This window comes from Micropterus salmoides, unplaced genomic scaffold (assembly GCF_014851395.1).
Source record: "Micropterus salmoides isolate LMB-PRFRI ecotype aquatic unplaced genomic scaffold, ASM1485139v1 Ms_hic_scaffold_2, whole genome shotgun sequence".
Taxonomy (NCBI): Eukaryota; Metazoa; Chordata; class Actinopteri; order Centrarchiformes; family Centrarchidae; genus Micropterus; species Micropterus salmoides.
The window spans coordinates 25369706-25393663 of NW_024041150.1; the positions used below are offsets into that span (position 1 = coordinate 25369706).

Genomic DNA, 23958 nt, shown 5'->3' on the forward strand with positions numbered 1-23958 from the left:
TCCCATGAGTAAAATCAGTTGCTTAAATCTTAAGTTTAATCACATTAAGTTGAGAATTCAATACTACATCAACAATGGGCTACAAGTCTTTAGGTAATGGGGTGTTTCCATAAATATCAAAATTCACTTGATGTGGTGTGCCTAGGGATTTTGTGATATGCACAAAGTTAAGGTGGTTATGGATATGGTATATGCTTCTATCTATGATTCAGAAACAGGATATGTGCCATTTCTAACCCTATAAAAAATAATTGTGTGTCTTCCAGCTGCTGCAGATTTTTGTCCTCCTGTGAATCTGAGAGGAAAGACACAAAAGACGCTTTTCGGTTCGATTTGTGATTAATTTTACAACGGGAGAATTAAAAGGTTGTTTGCGCAATAATATAGCCTAACATTTCCTAGCAAGTCACGTGAGCAGTCTGTCAATAAAAGTCCATATTTCCGACACACCCTGAATGCTGCATTCCAGCAGGTAAGTGAAAGAGAAAGTGTGCCCTTGGCTGAGAGGAAGAGAGATCTGTTCGTGTTCGTCGACAATATGAGAGAAGCATTTGTTTTTCTGTGAATCTTATAACTGAAGGTAGGCTCGTATATTTCTGCATTTGTGTTTGTTTTCAAAATATAAGCGACTAACGTCCTTCCCCATTTGATTGTCAAAAGCTAATACTTGATTGTAAACTGACAGACAGCAGCGTAGAAGTGGACTAATAAACAGCAAATAGGAATAAAAAATGAGTTTTTTCTGGGAAAATGGTCTACAGATATTCTACAAAAGGTCTATTCCCCCTCCAGGTAAGAATATTCCCCACGGTAAAATTATTCAAACAAATTTCAAGAAATGGGCTATTAATATTATTATTAATATATTAATATTCTCCTCCCAGCAGCAAAGTACCACGGTTTGATAAACCAAGGAGCAACATGTTACCTGAACAGTGTGCTGCAGGTGCTGTTCATGACCAAAGACTTCAGAGAAGCTGTGGAAAGGTTTGTTTCAAAGTTCAACTTCATGACATATAGTATAATGCTTTTAAATTTTGTAGAGGCTGCACCTTTTTGTGTCTTATGTCTTATCTTTGTTCAGGCACACCAATGAAACTCCTGGCCCTATTGATCATCATCTTAAACAATTGTTTAAAGACTTAATAGGACATAAAGCATACACCAATAATATCACAAAGACACTGGGCATCGACAGAGGTACAGTATGTGTTAGCATACAGAACAACAAAGCCTTTTTAAATATCTTATGTGTAATTTAGATCTGCATCTGGTGCACCAAAAGTGTGTTTTAACATAGTCATTTAAGCTCCACAATTTCTGAGTTAACCTAAAGTCAATGTTGACCTTTATTTGAGAAAAACACACAGATTTCTGCTCTTCTCCCCTCAGTGTATGAACAGCGTGATGCTGCTGAGTACATTGAGAAGATTTTAAGACTGACCAGTCCTGAGGCGTCGCAGGTAAAGACATCAATATCGAATCTGTACATTAAATCAAAATACTTGTTTATGATTATCTGTGTTTTTGTGCTTTTAGATCTTCCACGGACTGCTGACATACAAGAACATTTGTTCTCAATGTCATACAGAGAACGACAACGATGAGAGATTTTGGCATCTTCCTCTTGCATTAATGGATTCCTGCGGTAAAGAAGACTACAGTGTGGTAAGAATCCAACAACCTGCAAACTTTGAAGCATTTTTCTGTTGACAGGAGATTTATAGTAAACTAAATATACAATTTGCATTTAGTCAGAGACCTCATCAGAATAAGAATCAGAATCAGAAGGAGCTTTATTGCCAAGTAGTGTTTAACACATATGAGGAATTTGCTGTGGTGATAAGGTGCTACACGTAGACAAACATACAGTCAACATAAATAAATGTAGAAATATATAAATATGGAATAGATGATGCAAGTTATATAAGAATTTTAAAAAGAATAGAGAAAAATAGTACAACTATTTGCAGAGAAAGAACAACGTCGCAGAAATTTACATGTGCAATTATTCTGGGTTTGTGTTGTGCATATTGCAACGAAATATATAAATTGACAATAAAAAAATATACAACAACAAAGATTAACAATTAACAACAAATATGTGCAATGTGCCGGGTTTGTGCATGATATGAAATGGAATAGTATTTACATGTGCAGAGACATTTGTATTATTTGCAAAGGGGGAGTGTCAGTGGGGGACCTTGTTGATGAGTCTACCTGCAGACGGGAAGAAGCTGTTTTTGTAGCGAGAGGTTTTGGTCCTGATGGACTGCAGCCTCCTGCCAGAGGGGAGAGTCTGAAACTGTTTGTGTCCGGGGTGGGAGGAGTCAGCTGCAATCTTTCCTCCTCGCCTCAGAGTCCTCGAGGAGTACAGGTCCAGAAGAGAAGGAAGATTGCAGCCAATCACCTTTCTCTGCAGAGCGAATGATGCGCTGCAGCCTGCCCTTGTCCCTGGCAGTGGCAGCAGCGTACCAGATGGTGATGGAGGAGGTGAGGATGGACTCAATGATGGCGGTGTAGAAGTGCACCATCATTGTCTTTGGCAGGCTGAACTTCTTCAGCTGCTGCAGGAAGTACATCCTCTGCTGGGCCTTCTTGGTGAGGGAGGTGATGTTCAGCTCCCTCTTGAGGTCCTGGGAGATGATGGTGCCCAGGAAGCGGAAGGAGTCCACAGTGGTGACCGGGGAGTCACACAGGATGATGGGGGAGGGTGGGGCTGGGCTCTTTCTGAGGTCCACGACCATCTCCACAGTCTTCAGAGCCCCAGACTGTTTTGGCTGCACCAGGTCACCAGATGGTCGATCTCCCACCTGTAGGCGGACTCGTCCCTACTGAGATGAGCCCAATGAGGGTGGTGTTGTCTGCAAACTTCAGGAGCTTGACAGACTGGTGACTGGAGGTGCAGCTGTTGGTGTACAGGGAGAAGAGAAGGGGGGTAAGAACACAGCCTTGAGGGAAACGGGGATGGTCCTGGAGTCAGAAACATTTTTTCCCATCTTCACATGCTGCTTCCTGTCCGTGAGGAAGTCAGTGATCCACCTGCAGGTGGAGTCAGGCACGTTAATCTGAGAGAGCTTGTCCTGCAGCAGGGCCGGGATGATGGCATTGAAAGCAGAGCTGAAGTCCACAAACAGGATCCTGGCGTAGGTTCCTGGGGAGTCCAGGTGCTGGAGGATGTAGTGAAGGGCCATGTTTACTGCATCATCTACAGACCTGTTGGCTCTGTAGGCGAACTGCAGGGGGTCCAGGAGTGGTTCTGTGGATTTAGGTGGGACAACACAAGGACTTCATAACCACAGAGTGGTCTGAAGTCGTCCTGTGGTCCTTGGTTTTTTGGGGACAGGGATGATGGTGGAGGCTTTGAAGCAGGCGGGCAAATGGCATGTCTCCAGTGATAATAACTTATATTTATATAGCGCCTTTCACGAGACCCAAGGACGCTTTACACATAATTGTAGAGACAGAGCAACAAAAAGTCATTCAGGGTTGAATGCCTTTGTGAAGAGGAGGGTTTTTAGGAGTTTTTTGAAGGTGTCCAGTGAGGTGTTAAAAATGTCTGGGAACACCGGAGACAGCTGATCAGCGCAGTGCTTCAGGGTGGATGGGGAGACAGAGTCTCAGAGTCAGAGGCCCAGCTGCTTTGTGGGGTTTCTGCCTCCTGAATAGTCTGTTGACTTCCCCCTCTGAGATGGAGAGAGGAGGGGAGGGGGTGGAGCTGGCCAACTCTGAGTAGTGGGAGGAGGAGATGGTGGACTGGGGCTGAAGCTGAGTGGAGGGGTCACTTTCAAAGCGGCAGTAGAACTGGTTCATCTCATTTGCCAGGCGAGAGTCGTTGATGGAGTGGGGGACTGGATTTATAGTTAGTGATCTGTCTGAACCCCTCCAGAAAGAAGTGGCGTCACTTGCAGAGAACTGGTCCTTTAGCATCTCTGCATACAGTTGTTTAGCTTCTCGCACCCCCTTGCTAAACCTGTACTTTAACGCCTTTGGAGACAGCTTATAGTAGAGAAATGAACATTCAATTCATGGGCAACAGCTCAGGTGGACATTCCTGCAGTCTGCATGCCAATTGCACGCTCCCTCAAAACTTGCAAGATATGTGGCATTGTGCTGTGTGATGGAACTGCACATTCTCGAGTGGCTTTTTATTGTGGCCAGCCTAAGACACACCTGTGCAATACCCAGGCTGTCTGATCAGCATCTTGATATGCCACACCTGTAAGGTGGATGGATTATCTCGGCAAAAGATAGATAGGATTCAAATTGACAGATTTGTGAACAAAAGGGTTGCTTTTATAATTTTGTTCAGTGTATTTAGCCTAATATCACAAATCACACATTTCTCTCAAGGAGCTTTACAAACAGTGTGAATGCTCATATGATTATGGGAGATCAAACAAACAGAGAGATGTAGTGGTTTTCTGAAAGTTTACAGTATTCTTGTTGACAAATGTGGTATATACTGTAAGTACTAGGCTTGATAGATTCATTGAGATTTGAGATCAACCCTCCTGAAGGTAAATAGTAACAGGTACAAGGTGTAATAATATAGAAACTACTTAAAAGTTAAGGTAAAAAGATGAGTTATACGATTTGAAGCACTCAACTGAGTCAGACTGATGTCTGATGTCAACAGGGAGGTGATTCAATTCTGCTTTTGATGCTTTCCAATAAATGATGATACGACCAAGTACTTCATATTCTTCACGTCCACCTGTGTATCTTGCCATTAAACAATCTTTATTATACCAAAATAACTCAGTGTGTTACCTTAAAATAAAAATCAAGAGGCTTTCTGTATTGAATTAAATTATGTCTTTTTAAACTGTAAAACTATTGTTCAGTCAGCTTTTATGTCACTTGATGTTTTTAATGACTTGTCTTTATTAATTCTATGTACAGCTTGATTGTTGGTTGTCTGCCTTTGGTTTTATCAGGTGAATGGCATTGAGGCGTATTTCAGACCTTCTGTTTTCAGCGGAGAAAACCAGATGTACTGTGAAGAGTGTGACGCCAAATCTGATGCTACTAATGTGAGTAATGAAGAAACATGAACTCTGTGATTTTTCTGGTGTTTTAAGGATTTTATAACAACATGGTAAAACATCTTTGGACTGTGTTTTTAATGTAGAAATGTGTCATAAAGCATCATCCAGAGGTTTTGATACTGCTGTTGAAGAGGTTTGAGTTTGACTACAGTCACATGACTTATGTCAAAATCTACTGCACTGTGGATGTTCCCCACACTCTACAGATACCAGAGGTATATACACTGTATATTTCAGTATTTTATCAAAACACATTTCTTTCTAATTAATTTTTTTCTAATGTCTGTTATTTCTTCCACTGGTGATCAGAATCAGACGTATGAACTGTATGCAGTTGTGGATCATTTAGGAGATCTTAGAAGTGGACATTACACGGCAACAATCAAGGATGATGAGAGCTGGTATCGATTCAATGATGACAAGGTCACTTTGGTAAGACTGATCACTTTAACTACAGTGTTGTTGAACGTTTCTCCAAAACACTTTGTTGTACAGTTTCATATCACAGTGCAAAAAACTGATTAATCATTTCATGTTTGCTTCTTTTCATCAACAGCTTGATTACCAGCCGTGCCAGGTGGATAACTCTGAGAAGTAAGTTTTAGTTCTTTTTATCCATCCATAAATGTTTGTGTTTATTTCTTCATATGTAGATGTGTAACAGTTCACACGAATAAATCCCCTAAGCATGCTGAAGTACTGTATTACACAGTGTTGCAATCTGAACCGCAGACTGTTTCTCCAACCCAATCCCCGATCTAATGTCCAAAATGCTACCACTTACCCCACCCCATTGATGGGTGAAAAAGCAGGCCGTCCTCCCCAAAAATACAGCGGTTATAGTACATTTATAGTTAGGCTTCGACCTCTAGTGGATGATGACGGGAGCAAAGGAGGAAGTCAGGTGAAGAAACATGACGAAAAAGTTTGGCGTACGTAGTTGCTGGTATTCTAATTCTCATCTATGTATTTACCTTGTCTTCAGAAACAAATACAGAAGTAATTGTTTTTTCAATATACTACATCCTCTCTATAAAACACAAGCCACATATTTAGTTGTATTGAAAACATCCTTTTTTCACATTTCTCTCTCTAGATTCAGGGATGCTTATCTTCTCTTCTACAGGAAAACTAATGGTAAGATATTAAACATGTTCATTATGCTAACTGATGTGTTTTGTGGATAACTGCATCAAATTGTTTGGTACTTTGCATGAATTTATTTTGTGTGCATGCTGCAGATACTGAAGACATCGGGGAGGTGTCCACTCCTGGAGGCTTCCCGCCTGCTACCAGTGATATCAATGAGCAACGCCAAGAAGCTGGAAAGATTAGAGAGAGAGAGGAGGTTGAGGGGGCAAGTGTCGAGGATCAGGAAAATGAAGGATTTGTCGATGTTAGACAGGACATTAGTGAAGATCTGCGGGGTACACAGAGAACCAAGAGCACAAATAAAAAACATGAGCAACAGGGAAAGGAGAAGATGGATGTTAAGAGAGACAAGGAACAAAATAGAGGAGATGATAACGGTCAGGATGTAGAGGATCAGAACAATGAAGGATTAGACGAGATTAGACAGAACCAGTCAGAACAGAAAATCACTGATACACATTCAGGACATAAAGATGTTTGTGTGGAGAAACAAGCCAAAGAGCAGGACGATGAACACATTCAAAACAGAGCAGACTCTTCTGTTAGACAAGCAGGATCGTCAGGAAGCAGAAGCCTGAAAGAGAATCAGGAAGTTAGTAGTGTTGAAAAGACGAGACATGGTGATCCTCAACCAAGAGGAGTGGGGCGATCACCTGAGCCCTCCTTTAATGTAGAGGATCAGGACAAACAAGTTTATGCCAGGAACAGCAAACCAATCAACCATCTGGAGTGTAATGAGGAAAGAAATGACTTGTGTTATCTTCAAGATGCTCAGGCTGTAAAACAGAGAGATGAGGGGAAAATAATGGCGGATGATGAGGAGGACATGGGAGGAAATGCAGAGGCAGGAAAGAGAGGACCCTTATCTAGAGAAACTCAACTTGAAGAAAGTGTCGAGGATCGAGACACTGACAGTGGAAGACCAGATGATGTTAGACAGAGGAGACCAGATATTAATCATGATTACAAGGATGGAAAGACTGGAAATGATGAACAGTCAGAGAAGAAGAGAAGCACAAATAAAAAACATGAGCAACAGGGAAAGGAGAAGATGGATGTTAAGAGAGACAAGGAACAAAATAGAGGAGATGATAACGGTCAGGATGTAGAGGATCAGAACAATGAAGGATTAGACGAGATTAGACAGAACCAGTCAGAACAGAAAATCACTGATACACATTCAGGACATAAAGATGTTTGTGTGGAGAAACAAGCCAAAGAGCAGGACGATGAACACATTCAAAACAGAGCAGACTCTTCTGTTAGACAAGCAGGATCGTCAGGAAGCAGAAGCCTGACAGAGAATCAGGAAGTTAGTAGTGTTGAAAAGACGAGACATGGTGATCCTCAACCAAGAGGAGTGGGGCGATCACCTGAGCCCTCCTTTAATGTAGAGGATCAGAACAAACAAGTTTATGCCAGGAACAGCAAACCAATCAACCATCTGGGGAAAATAATGACGGATTTAAATCCAAGAACTGGATTTAATGAAAATACAATCAAAGGAAGACGTAATCCAGAGCAGTCAAGACCAGGAGGAAATGTTAAAAGAAAATCAGATCCAAAAATAAATGCAGAGGTCACTTTGTCAGAAAGTGTTTGTAATATGAAACGTAGTGAGGAAACTTCACAAGAGCCACAGAAACATCAAACCAAAAGTTTCACTGGAAACACACAAGAGGAGATTGAGACACACAGTACTGTTGATCCAAACGCCAGAACAAAGCGAAAAGTCTCCGACACACAAGAGCAGGATGCTGAAATAAAACATGAAAAGAAAAAAAGAAAATGGTGGCATTTGCCTGCCTTAAAGAAGAAACAGAGAAAGGAAAAAAACAAACACAAAAAACCTGTTGGGTGTTTTTCTTTTTCTTGTAAAAGCAAGAACAATGCAGACCCGACTTCAGAGTCGGATTAAGACAAAATACAGACTTTCTCCAGATTAAATAAGAATGTTATTTTACAAAGCTGCTTTTTATTGTGGTGATCCTCAAGATTGTACTTTAATTAATTTTTAATGGATGCTTAATGATACCTAGCAACATTCAACTGTACTTGCCAGAAATCTGTTCTGCAGTTTATGTCCAGTCTATTTAACAAATCAAGGAGATTTGAGTGAGGGTGATGAGAGTGGGGGTTGTTTTAGATTCAAGTCTTGATTTATTGCATCAGTCTGTAAAAGAAAGTAAGACAATCAAAATTTAATTGATTGAAATCATTATTCAGAGACTGAATGATCATTCATTTTTTTTTTCTTTTGTTGCTTCTTATTTTCTTGGAATTTACAATAAAGTGTGTAAATTTATTTAATTTAATTTAAAGTTTTTATTAATTGTTGAAAGATTTGTAAAAAAAGATGGCATCAATGTAACATCTAATATTAATTTAGACAAGAAATTGTGCAAGGAAATAATTCAATTTAAATTAATGTTGCTTATTTATGTTTATCACTTTGAAACAAAATATTGTTTTGTCATGTAACTTTATGACATTTGCACAATTCTGATGGTGACTTAAAATATATATAAATAAATACAAAAAAATTACATAAATGCTTGGACACTGGACATGCTGTTTTTGTGAGAAGTCAAAAGTTATTGTGTTAGGAGAGATTACCTCACACTGTGTGGGCTCTTTATACTGTAAAACAGTTTAAGATATTGAGTTTCAAGTGGTGATGGTGCAGTGGACACGTGCATTTGGTGTAAGAGTCCCTGTTTTGGTTCCCGCTAGTACACACATCCATTGTCCCTGTGTTCCTGAACAAGATGCTAAGTTGCTCCAGAGGCGTGTGACCTCTGACGTATGTAGCGATTGTGGGTCGCTTTTGATAAAAGTGTCAGCTAAATAAATAAATATAAAGTCACTAAAAGTGTTGCTTGTGGTGGCAGAGTGTGGTATTCATACCACCAGATGTGTTTAGGATTGTTATTAATCCTCCCCTCACTTCTACATGGTCTAACTTCCACATGTTCCTCGATCCACTAATTAAACCTCACCTGAGATCATGATGTTAACTTTCAAAGAACACTTTGTACCAGGAAATATATCTTTGAGGTATAAATACACCTGCCTCCAACTCAGACAGCTGGGAGTCAGAGAGACGCTGATTATCTCTGAAAGGATCCAGCAGAAAGCCTCCGCCCTGGCCTAAATAAAGCAGTCATGAATATAGTGTGTTGTGTAACTGTGAAAGAGCACTGAGATTTGATTTTCACTTTCAATCTCGCAGATTTACAGGAATCCACATGTCATCTGAACAGTCAGGTTTTGTTTTAGAGGCTAAACTGTATAATGTTTTTTGCATTTAAATTATTTAGCAATTTTGTTTATTAATTTAATATAATTATATTTTTATAGTCAATAATTATAATTATTTTTCCATAGTTTTGAATGTGGATTTTGAGATGAATTTCCAGATACTACAGCTGCTGGGAATATAGTGAACAATGAACAGGTTAACAATGTAGGCCTACACCATGTTGGTACAGCTTAATGTCATCATTTAGTCTTTACTTCCTCCATGTTTTAAGCAAAAAAAAAAACATGCCCAATGACACAGTCTTGCTGTCAGTTTTCATTTATAGTTTTGTTCAGCTGCGTACCTAAGACACACACATGTGAATATGAACATAGTGTTTATGTGTTGTGAATATATTTATTTTATATAGAATGAATCTGTCTCTTGTGGTGTTCATAGAAATATGCATCACAGTACAACTCTACAGCTCCAAGTGAGTTTGGTATTGGAGGATGAGGTTTTATCTGGCTATATGGTAAGTAATATATATATTAAGTATAATATTAAGTAATCATTATGCTGCATTTGCAGTCAGTTTGTAGTTTACTGAGGAAAATGAGATGATTCACTACTTCACTTAAGTAAAAGGCAGCCTGGGTTTTATTTCAAAAAGAAATATCTCCATGTTTTTACACTGAACAAAATGAGAGATAGAAATAAACATATGTCAAAATAGGCTAATAAGTTTTACTTACTAATCGTTCCACATATGACAGCTGAACAAAGCTACACATATAGGCTAAGGTTGTGACATTTTAATCTTGTTTTAAATGTTTCTAATTGTCATATTTCCGACAAACAATGAATGCATCATTTCAGTAGGTGAGTCATCAAGTGAAAGAGAAACTGTCCCGACTTTATTTTTAAAGACAGACATAAAGACTCTTGCTGCCTGTTTGCAAATACTGACACAACAAAACAAAACACTTCCAGCTGAAGGTGAGTTCATCATATTTTCCTTTAGTGCTGCATTTAGTCTACATCTGTTTTCTAATCTAAAGTGTTGTTTTCCAGAAAATCTTTTGCAGTTGATAATCTCTGAGCAGACTGAAAATTCAAAATGAATGTTTGGGAAAATGGTCGACAGTTTCTCTACAATGCTTTTCCAGGTCAGAAAATGCGCTTTTAAGCATTTTTTATTCAAATAAATTTCAAGAATTAGGCTATTAATAATCTCCTCCCAGCAGCAAAGTACCACGGTTTGTTAAACCAAGGAGCAACATGTTACCTGAACAGTGTGCTGCAGGTGCTGTTCATGACCAAAGACTTCAGAGAAGCTGTGGAAAGGTTTGTTTCAAAGTCCAAGTTCATGTCATGTGATTCATTAAAACCTTTTTATGTCTTATAACCATGTCCTATCCTTGTTCAGGCCCACCAGTGAAACTCCTGGCCCTATTGATCATGATCTTAAACAACTGTTTGATGACTTAAAAAGATACACAGCTTACACCTTTAACATCACAAAGACGCTGGGGATCGACAGAGGTACAGTATGAGTTAGCACACAGAACAACACAGTATTTGAACAGGACACCTGTGGTCAAAACATACTTTTGGGGTATTTGATCAGTTTACATAAAGATGACTTAAAATAGCTGAATGTCTTATGTGTGATTTGGATCTGCATCCTGTGGACCTGATGTGTTAACATAGGCCTACAGTATGAGAGTATCTGATAACTGTTTTAATAATACAGATGTTTGTTTTTTGCTTAAGAGAAGTTAACCAAAAGTCAGCCCTGCTTTTTTGTGTTTAAGAAATACACACTGATTTCTGCTCTTCCCCTCTCAGTGTATGAACAGCGTGATGCTGCTGAGTACTTTGAGAAGATTTTAAGTCTGACCAGTCCTGAAGCGTCGCAAGTAAAGACATCATCAATATCAAAGGGAATCTGTAAGTTAAATAATAATACTTGTTTATGATTATCTTTGTTTTTGTGCTTTTAGATCTTCCACGGACTGCTGACGCACAAGATCATGTGTTCTCAATGCCATACAGAGAAAGACAACGATGAGAGATTTTGGCATCTTCCTCTTGCATTATTGGATTCCTGTGGTGAAGAAACCTGCAGTGTGGTAAGAATCCAACAACATGCAAACTCTGAAGCATTTTTCTGTTGACAGGAGATATACAGAAAACTAAATATTCCATTTGCATTTAATCAAATACCTCCTCAGTTGAATGAAACACTATTAACAATGTAATATATATTAAAAATTGGGAATATAAATTATACTAATAGGGATGAGACCAGTTTTGGGCAGTTACTGTAATAATATTAGTCTACTTTCCCCAGTAACTAAGTAGTGTAACGGATTACATTTCCAAAACAGTTATGTTATTACAGTTACTAATCCAAGTAACGCTGCTTTACTACGTCACTGACTTTGTTGTTCAAGTCTGCTGTCAGCTAAAGGATGAAAGGAGAACGAGGTAGAGAGGCGTCCTTTCACCAGCTGGAAGTAGCTACTGCCAAATCTTGTGTCACAGTCTAAGATGCAAAGAACGTTGTAGTCCGTTGTAAACTCTGCGACCAGCAAAATGTTTTCAACTGCGAACATTTCTTCATCTAATTTATTGATGCATCTGCTGAAGCAGCACAGCAACGTGAAACTTACAGAAAGAAACTCCGGCACCTACTGCCAGTGATGCATACACTAGTCGAGAGAGAGTGGCGTGCAAGGAAAAAACAACAACAGGTTTTTTTTTAATTCTGAATAATAGGCTACTGCTCTTATAAGTAGGCTACATATGCAGAAAAATGTAGCCTATAAGTATGGCTTTACTTGCTTTATTATATTTTATTAAGAAACGCTCAGGCTATATGTTTTGTAAATACACTTTGCTGCGTTATGAAGATGATAAAATCGGGAGTGACTGCTTTGTTTGGGAGTGAAGGAAGGGGTCATAGTGAAAGTAATATAGTAATGTAACGACGTGTACCCTACGTTTTAAAGGAGTATTAAGTAACTAGTAATATGTTACAATTTCTGAGTAACCTGCCCAACACTGGATGAGACCCAGTCCGCCTAAAAGTTTAAGATAAACTTTAAATGGAGAATAAACATGGTCCACCAACATACAGTAGGCTACTTGATCATATATTGAAATGTGAACAAAAGGCTTTCACAGGGTTTTACTTGGTCCATTACTGTTTACATTATAAATACATAACATTATTCTTCCTAGGCTACTTAAACATCCATTTTTATGCAGATGTAATTATGCATCTGGTTCCACTCCAACTAAAGCTGTAACTCATCTTCAAGTCAAGTCAGTTTTATAATGATAATAATAATAAACTTTATTTATTAAACACTTATCGAACAAATCTAGAAAGTGCTGGAAGACACAAGAGACACCAACCTGAAGATCTCAAACTCCACAAACGTTTATAAAGAGTTAAAATATCTATAATACAATCTAGAGCAAGGCCATGGAGAGCCTGAAAGGTAATCAATAAGATCCTAAAATCAATCCTAAAAGAAACAGGGAGCCAATCTAAAGAGTATAAAACAGGTGTCAAACATATGATCATGCCTCTTGGTTCTGGTTAAAAGCCGAGCAGCTGAGTTGTGCACAGTCTGTAGTCATTTCAGGGATTTTTGATTAAGACAGGAGAAAAGACTATTGCAACAATCAAGACGTGAGGAAATAAACGCAAGTACAACAGTTTCTGCATCTCTTGAATTTATAGTAGATCTTATTTTTGCAATATTTCTGAGTTAATAAAAACATGGACACCTTGTTGATGTCTTGCTCAAAACATAAACTGCCACCAAGACACCAATATCTCTTGCAAACAGCTAGATATATTGTGACAGGTAGCCAGTAGATGACAGTATTTGTTCTGTGATATGTTGGTGCCCGATAACAAGGATTTCTGTTTTGTTGGAATTTAGCTTAAGAAAATGATTTGACATCTATTTTTTATATCAGCCAGGTAGTCCTGTAGGGAACCCAGCATACTGAGGTCAGTGGGCTTCACAGGGAGGTACAGCTGTGTAATTTTGTGTATTTAGCCTAATATCACAAATCACACATTTCCCTCAAGGAGCTTTACACATAGCTTGGATGATCATATTGTGGGACAACAAACAAACAGAGTTAGAGAGATTTTTTGAAAGTTTAGTGTTCTCGTCAGCAGGATAAACGTGGACTGTAAGTACTAGGCTTTATAGATTCATTGAGACTGAGACCGACCCTCCTGAAGGTCAACAGGAACAGGTACAAGGTCTGATGTATGAATAAGCAACTTCCTTAAAGTTAAGGTAAAATTCAGGTAGTTGTATGTCAACATCTGACATACACTGTGCTTTTAATCCTTTCCAATCATCACTTCTTAATCACAGACTTGTTTTAAATGATGATACGACCAAGTACTTGATATTCTTCACGTCCACCAGTGTCTCTCACTATCTTGCCATTAAACAATTTAAATTATACCAATATCACTCAATGTTTTACCTAAAAATAAAAATCAAACAAGTCAGGTTTCTGTATAGAATTAAAGGATGTCTTGTAATGTAATTCTATGTACAGCTTGATTGTTAGTTGTCTGCCTTTGGTTTTATCAGGTGAATGGGATTGAGGCGTATTTCAGACCTTCTGTTTTCAGCGGAGAAAACCAGATGTACTGTGAAGAGTGTGACGCCAAATCTGATGCTACTAATGTGAGTAATGAAGAAACATGAACTCTGTGATTTTTCTGGTGTTTTAAGGATTTTATAACAACATGGTAAAACATCTTTGGACTGTGTTTTTAATGTAGAAATGTGTCATAAAGCATCATCCAGAGGTTTTGATGCTGCTGTTGAAGAGGTTTGAGTTTGACTACAGTCACATGACTTATGTCAAAGTCAACTGCACTGTGGATGTTCCCCACACTCTACAGATACCAGAGGTATATACACTGTATCTTTCAGTATTTTATCAAAACACATTTCTTTCTAATTCCTTTTTCTAATGTCTGTTATTTCTTCCACTGGTGATCAGAATCAGACGTATGAACTGTATGCAGTTGTGGATCATTTAGGAGATCTTAGAAGTGGATGTTACACGGCAACAATCAAGGATGATGAGAGCTGGTATCGATTCAATGATGACAAGGTCACTTTGGTAAGATTGATCACTTTAACTACAGTGTTGTTGAACGTTTCTCCAAAACCACTTTGTTGTACAGTTTCATATCACAGTGCAAAAAACTGATTCATCATTTCATGTTTGCTTCTTTTCATCAACAGCTTGATTACCAGCCGTGCCAGGTGGATAACTCTGAGAAGTAAGTTTTAGTTTATTATTACTTCTTGAGTATTTGCATGAGTATATCCACAGGTAGGTTCATAATAGTTCACATGAATGTACTGTAAACCTACATAAGTATGCTTGTGCACATGCACAAGAGAAATCACCTCTATTAAACACAAGCCAGACATTTTGCTATATTTAAAACTTCCTTTATATTCACATTTCTCTCTCTAGATCCAGCAGTGCTTACCTTCTCTTTTACAGGAAAACTAATGGTAAGATGTCAAACATGTTCATTACATTAACTGTTGTGTACTGTGAATGACTGCATCAAATTGTTTGGTACTTTTCCTTAATTTGTACCACGGTCTTGTACTGAACACATCCGGGAGGTGTCTACTCCTGGAGGCTTCCCATCTGCTCCCAGTGATAACTATGAGCAGTGTCATGATGCTGGAAAGATTAGAGAGAGAGAGGAGGTTTAGGGGACAGCAGAAGCAGGTAATGACACTGAAGAAACAGAAACTAAAGACACAGTCACTTTTGTGTCTAGAGCAGTGGGGTGATCACCTGAGCCCTGTTTTAAGTAGAGGGTCAAGACAAGGGAGTTCAAACCATACAAGCATCAGGAGTGAAATGAGGAAAGAAATGACTTGTGTTATCTTCAAGATGCTCAGGCTGTAAAACAGAGAGATGAGGGGAAAATAATGATGGATGATGAGGAGGACATGGGAGGAAATGCAGAGGCAGGAAAGAGAGGACCCTTATCTAGAGAAACTCAACTTGAAGAAAGTGTTGAGGATCGGGACACTGACAGTAAAAAGACCAGATGATGTTAGACAGAGGAGGCCACAGGAGGGTCTGGAAGGCGATGTCACACTTCAATCCTTGAAGAGATGAGGAGCATCAGGACAATGAAGGTTTAGTGAGACAAAACATGATTGAAGACTGGGAAGGTAATCAGAAAAGTAAACCTGTTATTGCACTTGCAGGCTGTTTTTTCATCCACATTAAATTTATTAAGACAAATTTCAAGAATTATTGATATTCTCCTCCCAGCAGCAAAGTACCACGGTTTGTTAAACCAGGAGCAACATGTTACCTGAACAGTGTGCTGCAGGTGCTGTTCATGACCAAAGACTTCAGAGAAGCTGTGGAAAGGTTTGTTTCAAAGTCCAAGTTCATGTCATGTGATTCATTAAAACCTTTTTATGTCTTATAACCATGTCCTATCCTTGTTCAGGCCCACCAGTGAAACTCCTGGCCCTATTGATCATGATCTTAAACAACTGTTTGATGACTTAAAAAGATACACAGCTTACACCTTTAACATCACAAAGACGCTGGGGATCGACAGAGGTACAGTATGAGTTAGCACACAGAACAACACAGTATTTGAACAGGACACCTGTGGACCAAACCTATTTATGCCGGACATTGACAGTTTACATTAAGGTATCTTAAATTATGGTCTTGATTTAGATCTGCATTCTGTGCACCAGACGTGTTACCATGCAGTCATTTAAGACTCACAGAGAGAAAATATCTGATTATCCCTTTAATCATCCAAAGTTATGTTTCTTTGCCTCTTAATTCAATTCAGTTTTATTTATATAGCGCCAATTCATAACAAAAGTTGTCTCAGGGCACTTTTTAAATAGATAGGTCTTTATAATATTATTTACAGACATTCAACAATTACCACAATGAGCTGGCACTTGGAGAATCAGGCAAGAGAAAACTCCCTTTCAGAAGGTAAAAAAAAAACTTGAACAGGGTGGGCGGCCATCTGCCTCGACTGGTTGGGGGTGAGGGAGAGAGAAAGAGAGAGAGAGAGAAAGGGCAAGAGAGGGCGGGTGGGAGGAGAGCAGCCAACACAACGTCCACACAGAAATACAAACAGTAAAAGCAGTATAGTGGTACAGAAAATGCATTATGGTACTAACAATTATAGTATTATTAATGATAGTAATAATAATTGTAGCAGTGGGTGTTGAGCCGGAACAACTTCTCTTAAGAGAAGTTAACCAAAAGTCAATATTGCCTTTTTTTGGTTTAAGAAATACATGCTGATTTCTGCTCTTCCCCCCTCAGTGTATGAACAGCGTGATGCTGCTGAGTACTTTGAGAAGATTTTAAGTCTGACCAGTCCTGAGGCGTCGCAGGTAAAACACATCATCAACATCGAAGGGAATCTGTAAGTTAAATAATAATACTTGTTTATGATTGCCTGTGTTTTTGTTCTTTTAGATCTTCGGCGGGCTGTTGACACACAAGAACATTTGTTCTCAATGTCGTACAGAGAAAGACAACGATGAGAGATTTTGGCATCTTCTTCTTGCATTAATGGAGTCCTGTGGTAAAGAAAACTACAGTGTGGTAAGAATCCAACAACCTGCAGCAACCTCTGAAGCATTTTTCTGTTGACAGGAGATTTATAGTAAACTAAATATTTCATTTGCATTTAATCAAAATCTCGCCAGTTGAGTGAAACACCATTAACATGTGTGAAATATCAAAAACGGGGAAATGTTGCATGTGTTGGGTGAGATCCAGTCCATCTAAAGATTTTAAATAAACTTTACATGGAATGTTAACATTGTACCCCAACACACTTGACCATAAAATAAAATTTGAATGAACAGCTTTCAAAGGTTTGGAAACATGGAGGATTTTTGATGCCTTCTTGCTGTCAGTAACAGGGCTTTCTTGGTCCATTACTGTTGACTGTTGACTGTTGTTATAAATACATAACATTACCCTTAATATTCAGTACTTTAACAACCATTTGTATGCAGATGAAAGTGTATATGCGTCTGGCTTAACTCCAACCAACGCTGTAACTCATCTTCAAGTCAATCAATTTCATGCAAAATCACACATTTCCCTCAAGGGGCTTCACACACAGTTTGGATCCTTAAACTATGCTTGTCAGAGAGCAAACAAACAGAGAGATGTAGTGGTTTTCTGAAAGTTTACAGTATTCTTGTTGACAAATGTGGTATATACTGTAAGTACTAGGCTTGATAGATTCATTGAGATTGCGATCAACCCTCCTGAAGGTAAATAGTAACAGGTACAAGGTGTAATGATATAGAAACTACTTAAAAGTTAAGGTAAAAAGATGAGTCATACGATTTGAAGCACTCAACTGAGTCAGACTGTCTGATGTCAGCAGGGAGGTGATTCAATTCTGCTTTTGATGCTTTCCAATAATGATGACCAAGTACTTGATATTCTTCACGTCCACCTGTGTCTCTCACTATCTTGCCATTAAACAATCTTAATTATACCAAAATCACTCAATGTTTTACCTTAAAATAAAAATCAAGAGGCTTTCTGTATTGAATTAAAGGATGTCTTTTTAAACTGTAAAACTATTGTTCAGTCAGCTTTATGACTTGTCTTTATTAATTCTATGTATAGCTTGATTGTTGGTTGTCTGCCTTTGGTTTTATCAGGTGAATGGCATTGAGGCGTATTTCAGACCTTCTGTTTTCAGCGGAGAAAACCAGATGTACTGTGAAGAGTGTGACGCCAAATCTGATGCTACTAATGTGAGTAATGAAGAAACATGAACTCTGTGATTTTTCTGGTGTTTTAAGGATTTTATAACAACATGGTAAAACATCTTTGGACTGTGTTTTTAATGTAGAAATGTGTCATAAAGCATCATCCAGAGGTTTTGATGCTGCTGTTGAAGAGGTTTGAGTTTGACTACAGTCACATGACTTATGTCAAAGTCAACTGCACTGTGGATGTTCCCCACACTCTACAGATACCAGAGGTATATACACTGTATATTTTAGTATTTTATCAAAACACATTTCTTTCTAATTCCTTTTTCTAATGTCTGTTATTTCTTCCATTGGTGATCAGAATCAGACATATGAACTGTATGCAGTTGTGGATCATTTAGGAGATCTTAGAAGTGGATGTTACACGGCAACAATCAAGGATGATGAGAGCTGGTATCGATTCAATGATGACAAGGTCACTTTGGTAAGATTGATCACTTTAACTACAGTGTTGTTGAACGTTTCTCCAAAACCACTTTGTTGTACAGTTTCATATCACAGTGCAAAAAACTGATTCATCATTTCATGTTTGCTTCTTTTCATCAACAGCTTGATTACCAGCCGTTCCAGGTGGATAACTCTGAGAAGTAAGTTAATTATTACTTCTTGAGTTTTTGCATGAGTATATCCACAGGTAGGTTCAAAATAGTTGACATGCATGTACTGTAAACCTACATAAGTATGCTTGTGCACAGGGGTGGACTGGCAATCGGGAATACCAGGAACAATCCCGAACGGCCGGTCCATTTCAGGCCGAACTGGCCCAGTGTTCAAAGCGTTTTATTTTTCAATTTCATACGTCTTACTTTATGATCCGCGACTGGGCTGGCCTGCTGCTCAGCTGCAGCGGAACGCTGTGTGTGTGTGCATCCTTCTATAAGCAAGGAAACTCTGCATGTCTATTAGCTGTTAAGGTCAGTGATGCAGACGGTCAGCTTGATGATGACTCCAGTCATATTGATGTGGAGTGAAGACGAGGAGAAGGAGCAGGAAGGAAAGCAGCAAGAGAAAGAAGAACAGGAGGAGGAGAATGGAACCAGTACAAAAACAGTGACATGTACAGGGGCAGTGTGCAGGGCTGGGTATCATATTGTTCATATCAATCAATCAATCAAAGCTTTATTAAGGACACAGGAAAAGTAGAGCACAATAATACATATTTACATTTAGGCTAAAATGCCAATAGTTCCACATACTAGATAATAACCTGAGCGAAGTACAGATAGAATTAGCAAATGCATTATTCTTAGTCATATTTAATACTGATGTTCTTCTTATGCATATGCATAGCTGTACAATCAGTAAACAGAGGCAGTGTCCAGCACAGGGGAAGCTGAGCCAGGGAAAGTTGAAAGTGAGGACAGACACACACATCTCTATTTTATTGGACTGCATTGTAGTGTTTGATTATATTTTTTATACATTGAGTATGTGAGTGTGTATGTGTGAGCATGTGTAACTATTTTATCAATCTGACTGACTGTGCACATGGCATGCTGGTAGTTAGTAGTATACTGTGACTTGTGTTCCAGATTAGGTTTTGCTGACCTGGTCATGTTCAGTGCAGTGTTGACTTGCTTATACAACCCGAGGAGGCAGGTGTCATACTAAAGTTTCTTGAAGGTCTTTAGTGTAATCTGATTCTCTTTATAACACAAAAACACTATTAGTATTAAAATAACTGCAAAGAATCCTGGGGCACTCGCGTAAAAAGGCCTCTTCATCTTAAAGTCCCGGGCTGAATTTCAGTCCCAGTACGTCCCTGCTTGTGCACATGCACAACAGAAAGCCCCTCTATTAAACACAAGCCGCATGTTTTGCTGTATTTAAAATGTAATTTTTTCACATTTCTCTCTCTAGATCCAGCAATGCTTATCTTCTCTTTTACAGGAAAACTAATGGTAAGATGTCAAACATGTTCAATATGCTTACCTATGTGTTTTGTGGATCACTGCATAAAATTGTTTGATACTTTGCCTGAATTTATTTTATACATATTTTAGAAGACATCTCGGAGGTGTCCACTCCTGGAGGCTTCCCACCTGCTACCAGTGGTATCTATGAGCAGTTTGGAGATGCTGGAAAGATTAGAGAGATAGAGGAAGTTGAGGGGGCAGCAGAAGCAGGTAATGAAAATGCAGAGGCTGAAGAAAAAGACACAGGAACTAAAGACACAGTCGGTGTTTGGTCTGGAGGAGTGGGACGATCACCTGAGCCCTGCTTTAATGTGGAAGGTCAGAACAAGGGAGTTTATTCCAGGGAGAGTAAACCATACAAGCATCAGGAGTGTAATGAGAAAAGACATGACTTAAGTAATCTTCAAGATGCTCAGGCTGAAAAACAGAAAATAGTGACAGCTGATGAGGAGGACATGGGAGGAAATGCAGAGGTGGGAAAGAGAGGACCCTTATCTAGAGAAACTCAATTTGAAGAAAGTGTCGAGGATCGAGACACTGACAGTGGAAGACCAGATGATGTTAGACAGAGGAGACCAGACATTAATCATGATTACAAGGATGAAGAGACTGGAGATGATGAACAGTCAGAGAAGAAGGAAGTTGGACAAGATGATCCGGGGTGTGAACAAATAAGCAGAAGCACGAATACAAAACATGAGCAACAGGGAAACGAGAAGATGGATGTTAAGAGAGTCAAGGAACAAAAGAGCAGAGATGATAACGGTCAGGATGTAGAGGATCAGAACAATGAAGGATTAGACGAGATTAGACAGAACCAGTCAGAACAGAAAATCACTGATACACATTCAAGACATAAAGATGTTTGTGTGGAGAAACAAGCCAAAGAGCAGGACGATGAACACATTCAAAACAGAGCAGACTCTTCTGTTAGACAAGCAGGATCGTCAGGAAGCAGAAACCTGACAGAGAATCAGGAAGTTAGCAGTGTTGAAAAGATGAGACATGGTGATCCTCAACCAAAGGCAAGAACTGAATTTCATGAAGATACAAGTGAAGGAAGACGTGGTTCAGGGCAATCAAGATCATGTTATGTGAAGATAACTGAGGAAGAATTTGAGGGTGGTATTCAAAAAAGAAGTGAGACAACATACAGAAGCATACAAACTGTAGGAGGAAGCTCCTAAGGCATTAACATTTGGGTACAAAATAATGACTTTTGCGATTTAAAACTGAGTGTGTCACCTTCGCCAGAGCCACAGAAATATTGGACCAAAGGAGTAATTAAAAATGAATCAAACTGTTCAACGCCAGAAAAATGCTAAAAGCGTCTGCAGCACAAGAACAAGCTGTTGGAATGAAACTTGCATTGAAAAAAAGACGTCATACAAAAAGAAAATGGTGGGATTTCTCCTCCCCACTGAAGCAACACAGAGCGGAAAAAACAAAAGGAAAAAAAACTACTGGGTGTTTTTATTCTTCTTGTAAAAGACGGAAAAATGCAGACCGGGCCTCAGAGTCAGATTAAGATGAAATACATACCTTGTTCAGAATAAGTCAAATTGTTCTTTTATGAGGCTGCTTGTTACTGTGTTGATGCACAGGATTGTACTTACAGATTGAGTAATTGTATTACTGAATATTTTCCATTTAATCTTTTTGGTTAATGCCATTTGAGTTTCTTTTTGTACTTTGATGTTATTTTGTTTCTTCAGTCTGATTCAGTTTTTTTTTTTTTTCAGCAGGATTGATTTTGTGTAAATAGCTGCAAATGTAAAAGGCTTAATGAGAATGAGGGTTCAGTCTGTAAGAGAAAGTTACACAATGGAAACTGACTTTAATAAAATCACTTTCACAGAATGTGATTTTATGTTTTGTTTTATATTTTGTTTTCGTCTTTTCTTACTTTCTTCAAATTTACAATTATACAGTTGAATAATGTCTTAACTGTATTCAATTAATTAATTTTATTTAAAAAATGTTTTGTTAAATTGTTGAGAGATATACTGTATAAAAAGATGGCATTACTGTAACATCTAATGTTATTTCAGACAAAAGATTGTGTGAGGATTACATTAGACTTTATGTTAATCACTTTGAACCAAACAATTGTTTTGTCATTTCCCTTCATGTCGTTTACACAATTCTAGTGGTGATTTAAAAATCTAATAATATATATTTAAAAAAAAACTAAATAAATTCTTGGACACTGTTTTTGTGTTTTGTGTAAAACAGTCAGAGAAGTCAAGCTTCAAGTCAAGTCAGTTTTGTTTATATTGCCCAAAACCTCAAGCAAAAACCTTCAAAAACTCCTTTAATGAGAAAAAAAAGGACAACAGAAGAGGGCTGCCTTTTAGATGTCGTGTGTGCATTGCAGACAAAAACAACATGATTAAAATTACAACAAGCAAGTGTGTGTGATATAAATATGATATTAGCATTGGACAAAATGCTAAAGTTGTGTCAGAGTATGAACAGTTAAATGTTACTTGTCCTTCACATTAATAATCACCAAAATTGTTGCTTTTGGGAGCAAAGTCTGGTATTGAAAACACCAGATGTGTTTAGGATTATTATTATGTTTTTATCTTAATTCTACTAGTTTAACCTGAGATCATCATGTTTACATTGAAAGCACGGTATGTGTAAGGAAATATTATAAACACCTGGGGGTCATAGAGAACATTTAATATCCTTGACATCAGCTATACTGCAAGAGGACCCTGTGAACTATAAATGAAAACAGTAGGTGATGTTATATTTGATTTGACTTGAACATCTTGCTTTTTGTTAAGTGTGTAAATTAACACCTTAGCTTTTTGTTGTTTTTGATTTAATGTTGAACAGGGCACCTTTACTTTTTATTAAATATGCTTTAACGTGATCATTGTTATTTTCTTCCACATATAATTATTATAACTTGTTGCTTGTAAAAAGTGTTTGCTTGAGCCAATTTTAGACACGGTACACATGCATGTGTGTGCACGTGATCTAGATGGTACTACCTCCGCCTCAATTTGTGCCATGAAAAACCTTGTTTAAGCATAAACACTCAGCTCACCAGACAGCAAGAGTAAGAGACAACAGACTGCTGGACAAGGATTGCAGGATATAGGGACATGCAACATCCCTGATCATCTGCTAAATTCTACACCCTTGGTTTGATGCACTAGAACAAGCTATGCGATGGAATAAAATATGCAATGAAAACTGATTGAAGTGACACAGAAAAGGGCTGGGCTTGTTAATTATAGATTTCAGAGTTGGAACAAGATCAATATGATCCATAAGCTTCTTTTTAACTACCACCGTGTAAAGTAAAATAATTGATTGCAGATACATGATCGTCTGTGGAAGTAAAAAAGTAATCACTGCAGATATTTCACATTTTAATCTTTATAATGTGTTTCGATTTTACTGATATATATATATATATATATATATATATATATAAAACTACCACCATGAAAAGTAAAATAATTGATTGCAGATACATGATCGTCAAAAAGTAAAAAAGTAATCACTGCAGATATTTCACATTTTAATCTTTATTATGTGTTTCGATTTTACTGATATATATATATATATACTGTTTATGTTGACTTGATGTTAAGACTTAATCCAACCAGTCTCAGTTTATAAGAATTTCTTTGGTGTTTTAAACTGGAAAACTGTGATTCCTATCAGTCTGGTCATGAAAAGAAAACAGTTAA

At 38.1% G+C, this 23958-nt stretch overlaps 2 protein-coding genes across 7 annotated transcripts; both read left to right on the forward strand.

Moving 5' to 3' along the window:
• Positions 1–465: 465 nt before the first annotated feature.
• LOC119912500 (uncharacterized protein DDB_G0290685-like) lies at positions 466–8755 on the forward strand. 4 transcript variants are annotated; one of them, XM_038731718.1, is made up of 13 exons: positions 466–580; positions 686–792; positions 885–987; positions 1085–1200; positions 1393–1463; positions 1540–1668; positions 4941–5036; positions 5135–5266; positions 5361–5483; positions 5608–5645; positions 6148–6188; positions 6281–6511; positions 7232–8755. In XM_038731718.1, the coding sequence occupies exons 2-13, from the start codon at positions 732–734 to the stop codon at positions 8119–8121; spliced, it is 2031 nt and encodes a 676-aa protein (XP_038587646.1). In that variant the 5' UTR covers positions 466–580; positions 686–731; the 3' UTR covers positions 8122–8755. The 4 variants fall into 4 exon arrangements, with proteins under 4 accessions (XP_038587646.1, XP_038587642.1, XP_038587645.1 ...); XM_038731714.1 differs by having other exon boundaries at positions 6281–8755; XM_038731717.1 differs by having other exon boundaries at positions 6293–8755.
• Positions 8756–14747: 5992 nt separating this feature from the next.
• Positions 14748–22457, forward strand: LOC119912501 (probable ubiquitin carboxyl-terminal hydrolase creB). Of its 3 annotated transcripts, none has more exons than XM_038731719.1 (12): positions 14748–14785; positions 14986–15026; positions 15811–15912; positions 15995–16110; positions 16846–16916; positions 17002–17130; positions 18213–18308; positions 18407–18538; positions 18631–18753; positions 18879–18916; positions 20190–20230; positions 20333–22457. In XM_038731719.1, exons 3-12 carry the CDS (start codon positions 15881–15883, stop codon positions 21430–21432), a joined length of 1878 nt encoding a protein of 625 aa, XP_038587647.1. In that variant the 5' UTR covers positions 14748–14785; positions 14986–15026; positions 15811–15880; the 3' UTR covers positions 21433–22457. The 3 variants fall into 3 exon arrangements, with proteins under 3 accessions (XP_038587647.1, XP_038587648.1, XP_038587649.1); XM_038731720.1 differs by having other exon boundaries at positions 15814–15912; XM_038731721.1 differs by lacking the exons at positions 14748–14785; positions 14986–15026 and adding an exon at positions 15073–15707.
• Positions 22458–23958: the final 1501 nt, after the last annotated feature.

Excerpts from the sequence above, each read along its gene's own strand:
- LOC119912501 (XM_038731719.1), top strand. The coding sequence starts at position 15,881 with ATGACCAAAGACTTCAGAGAAGCTGTGGAAAG. Across the intron at positions 17,131-18,212 it reads GTAAAGAAAACTACAGTGTG|GTGAATGGCATTGAGGCGTA; the intron begins GTAAGAATCCAA and ends TGGTTTTATCAG. Across the intron at positions 18,754-18,878 it reads ATGATGACAAGGTCACTTTG|CTTGATTACCAGCCGTTCCA; the intron begins GTAAGATTGATC and ends TTTCATCAACAG.
- LOC119912500 (XM_038731714.1), top strand. The coding sequence starts at position 732 with ATGAGTTTTTTCTGGGAAAATGGTCTACAGATATTCTACAAAAGGTCT. Across the intron at positions 1,669-4,940 it reads GTAAAGAAGACTACAGTGTG|GTGAATGGCATTGAGGCGTA; the intron begins GTAAGAATCCAA and ends TGGTTTTATCAG. Across the intron at positions 5,267-5,360 it reads ACACTCTACAGATACCAGAG|AATCAGACGTATGAACTGTA; the intron begins GTATATACACTG and ends ACTGGTGATCAG.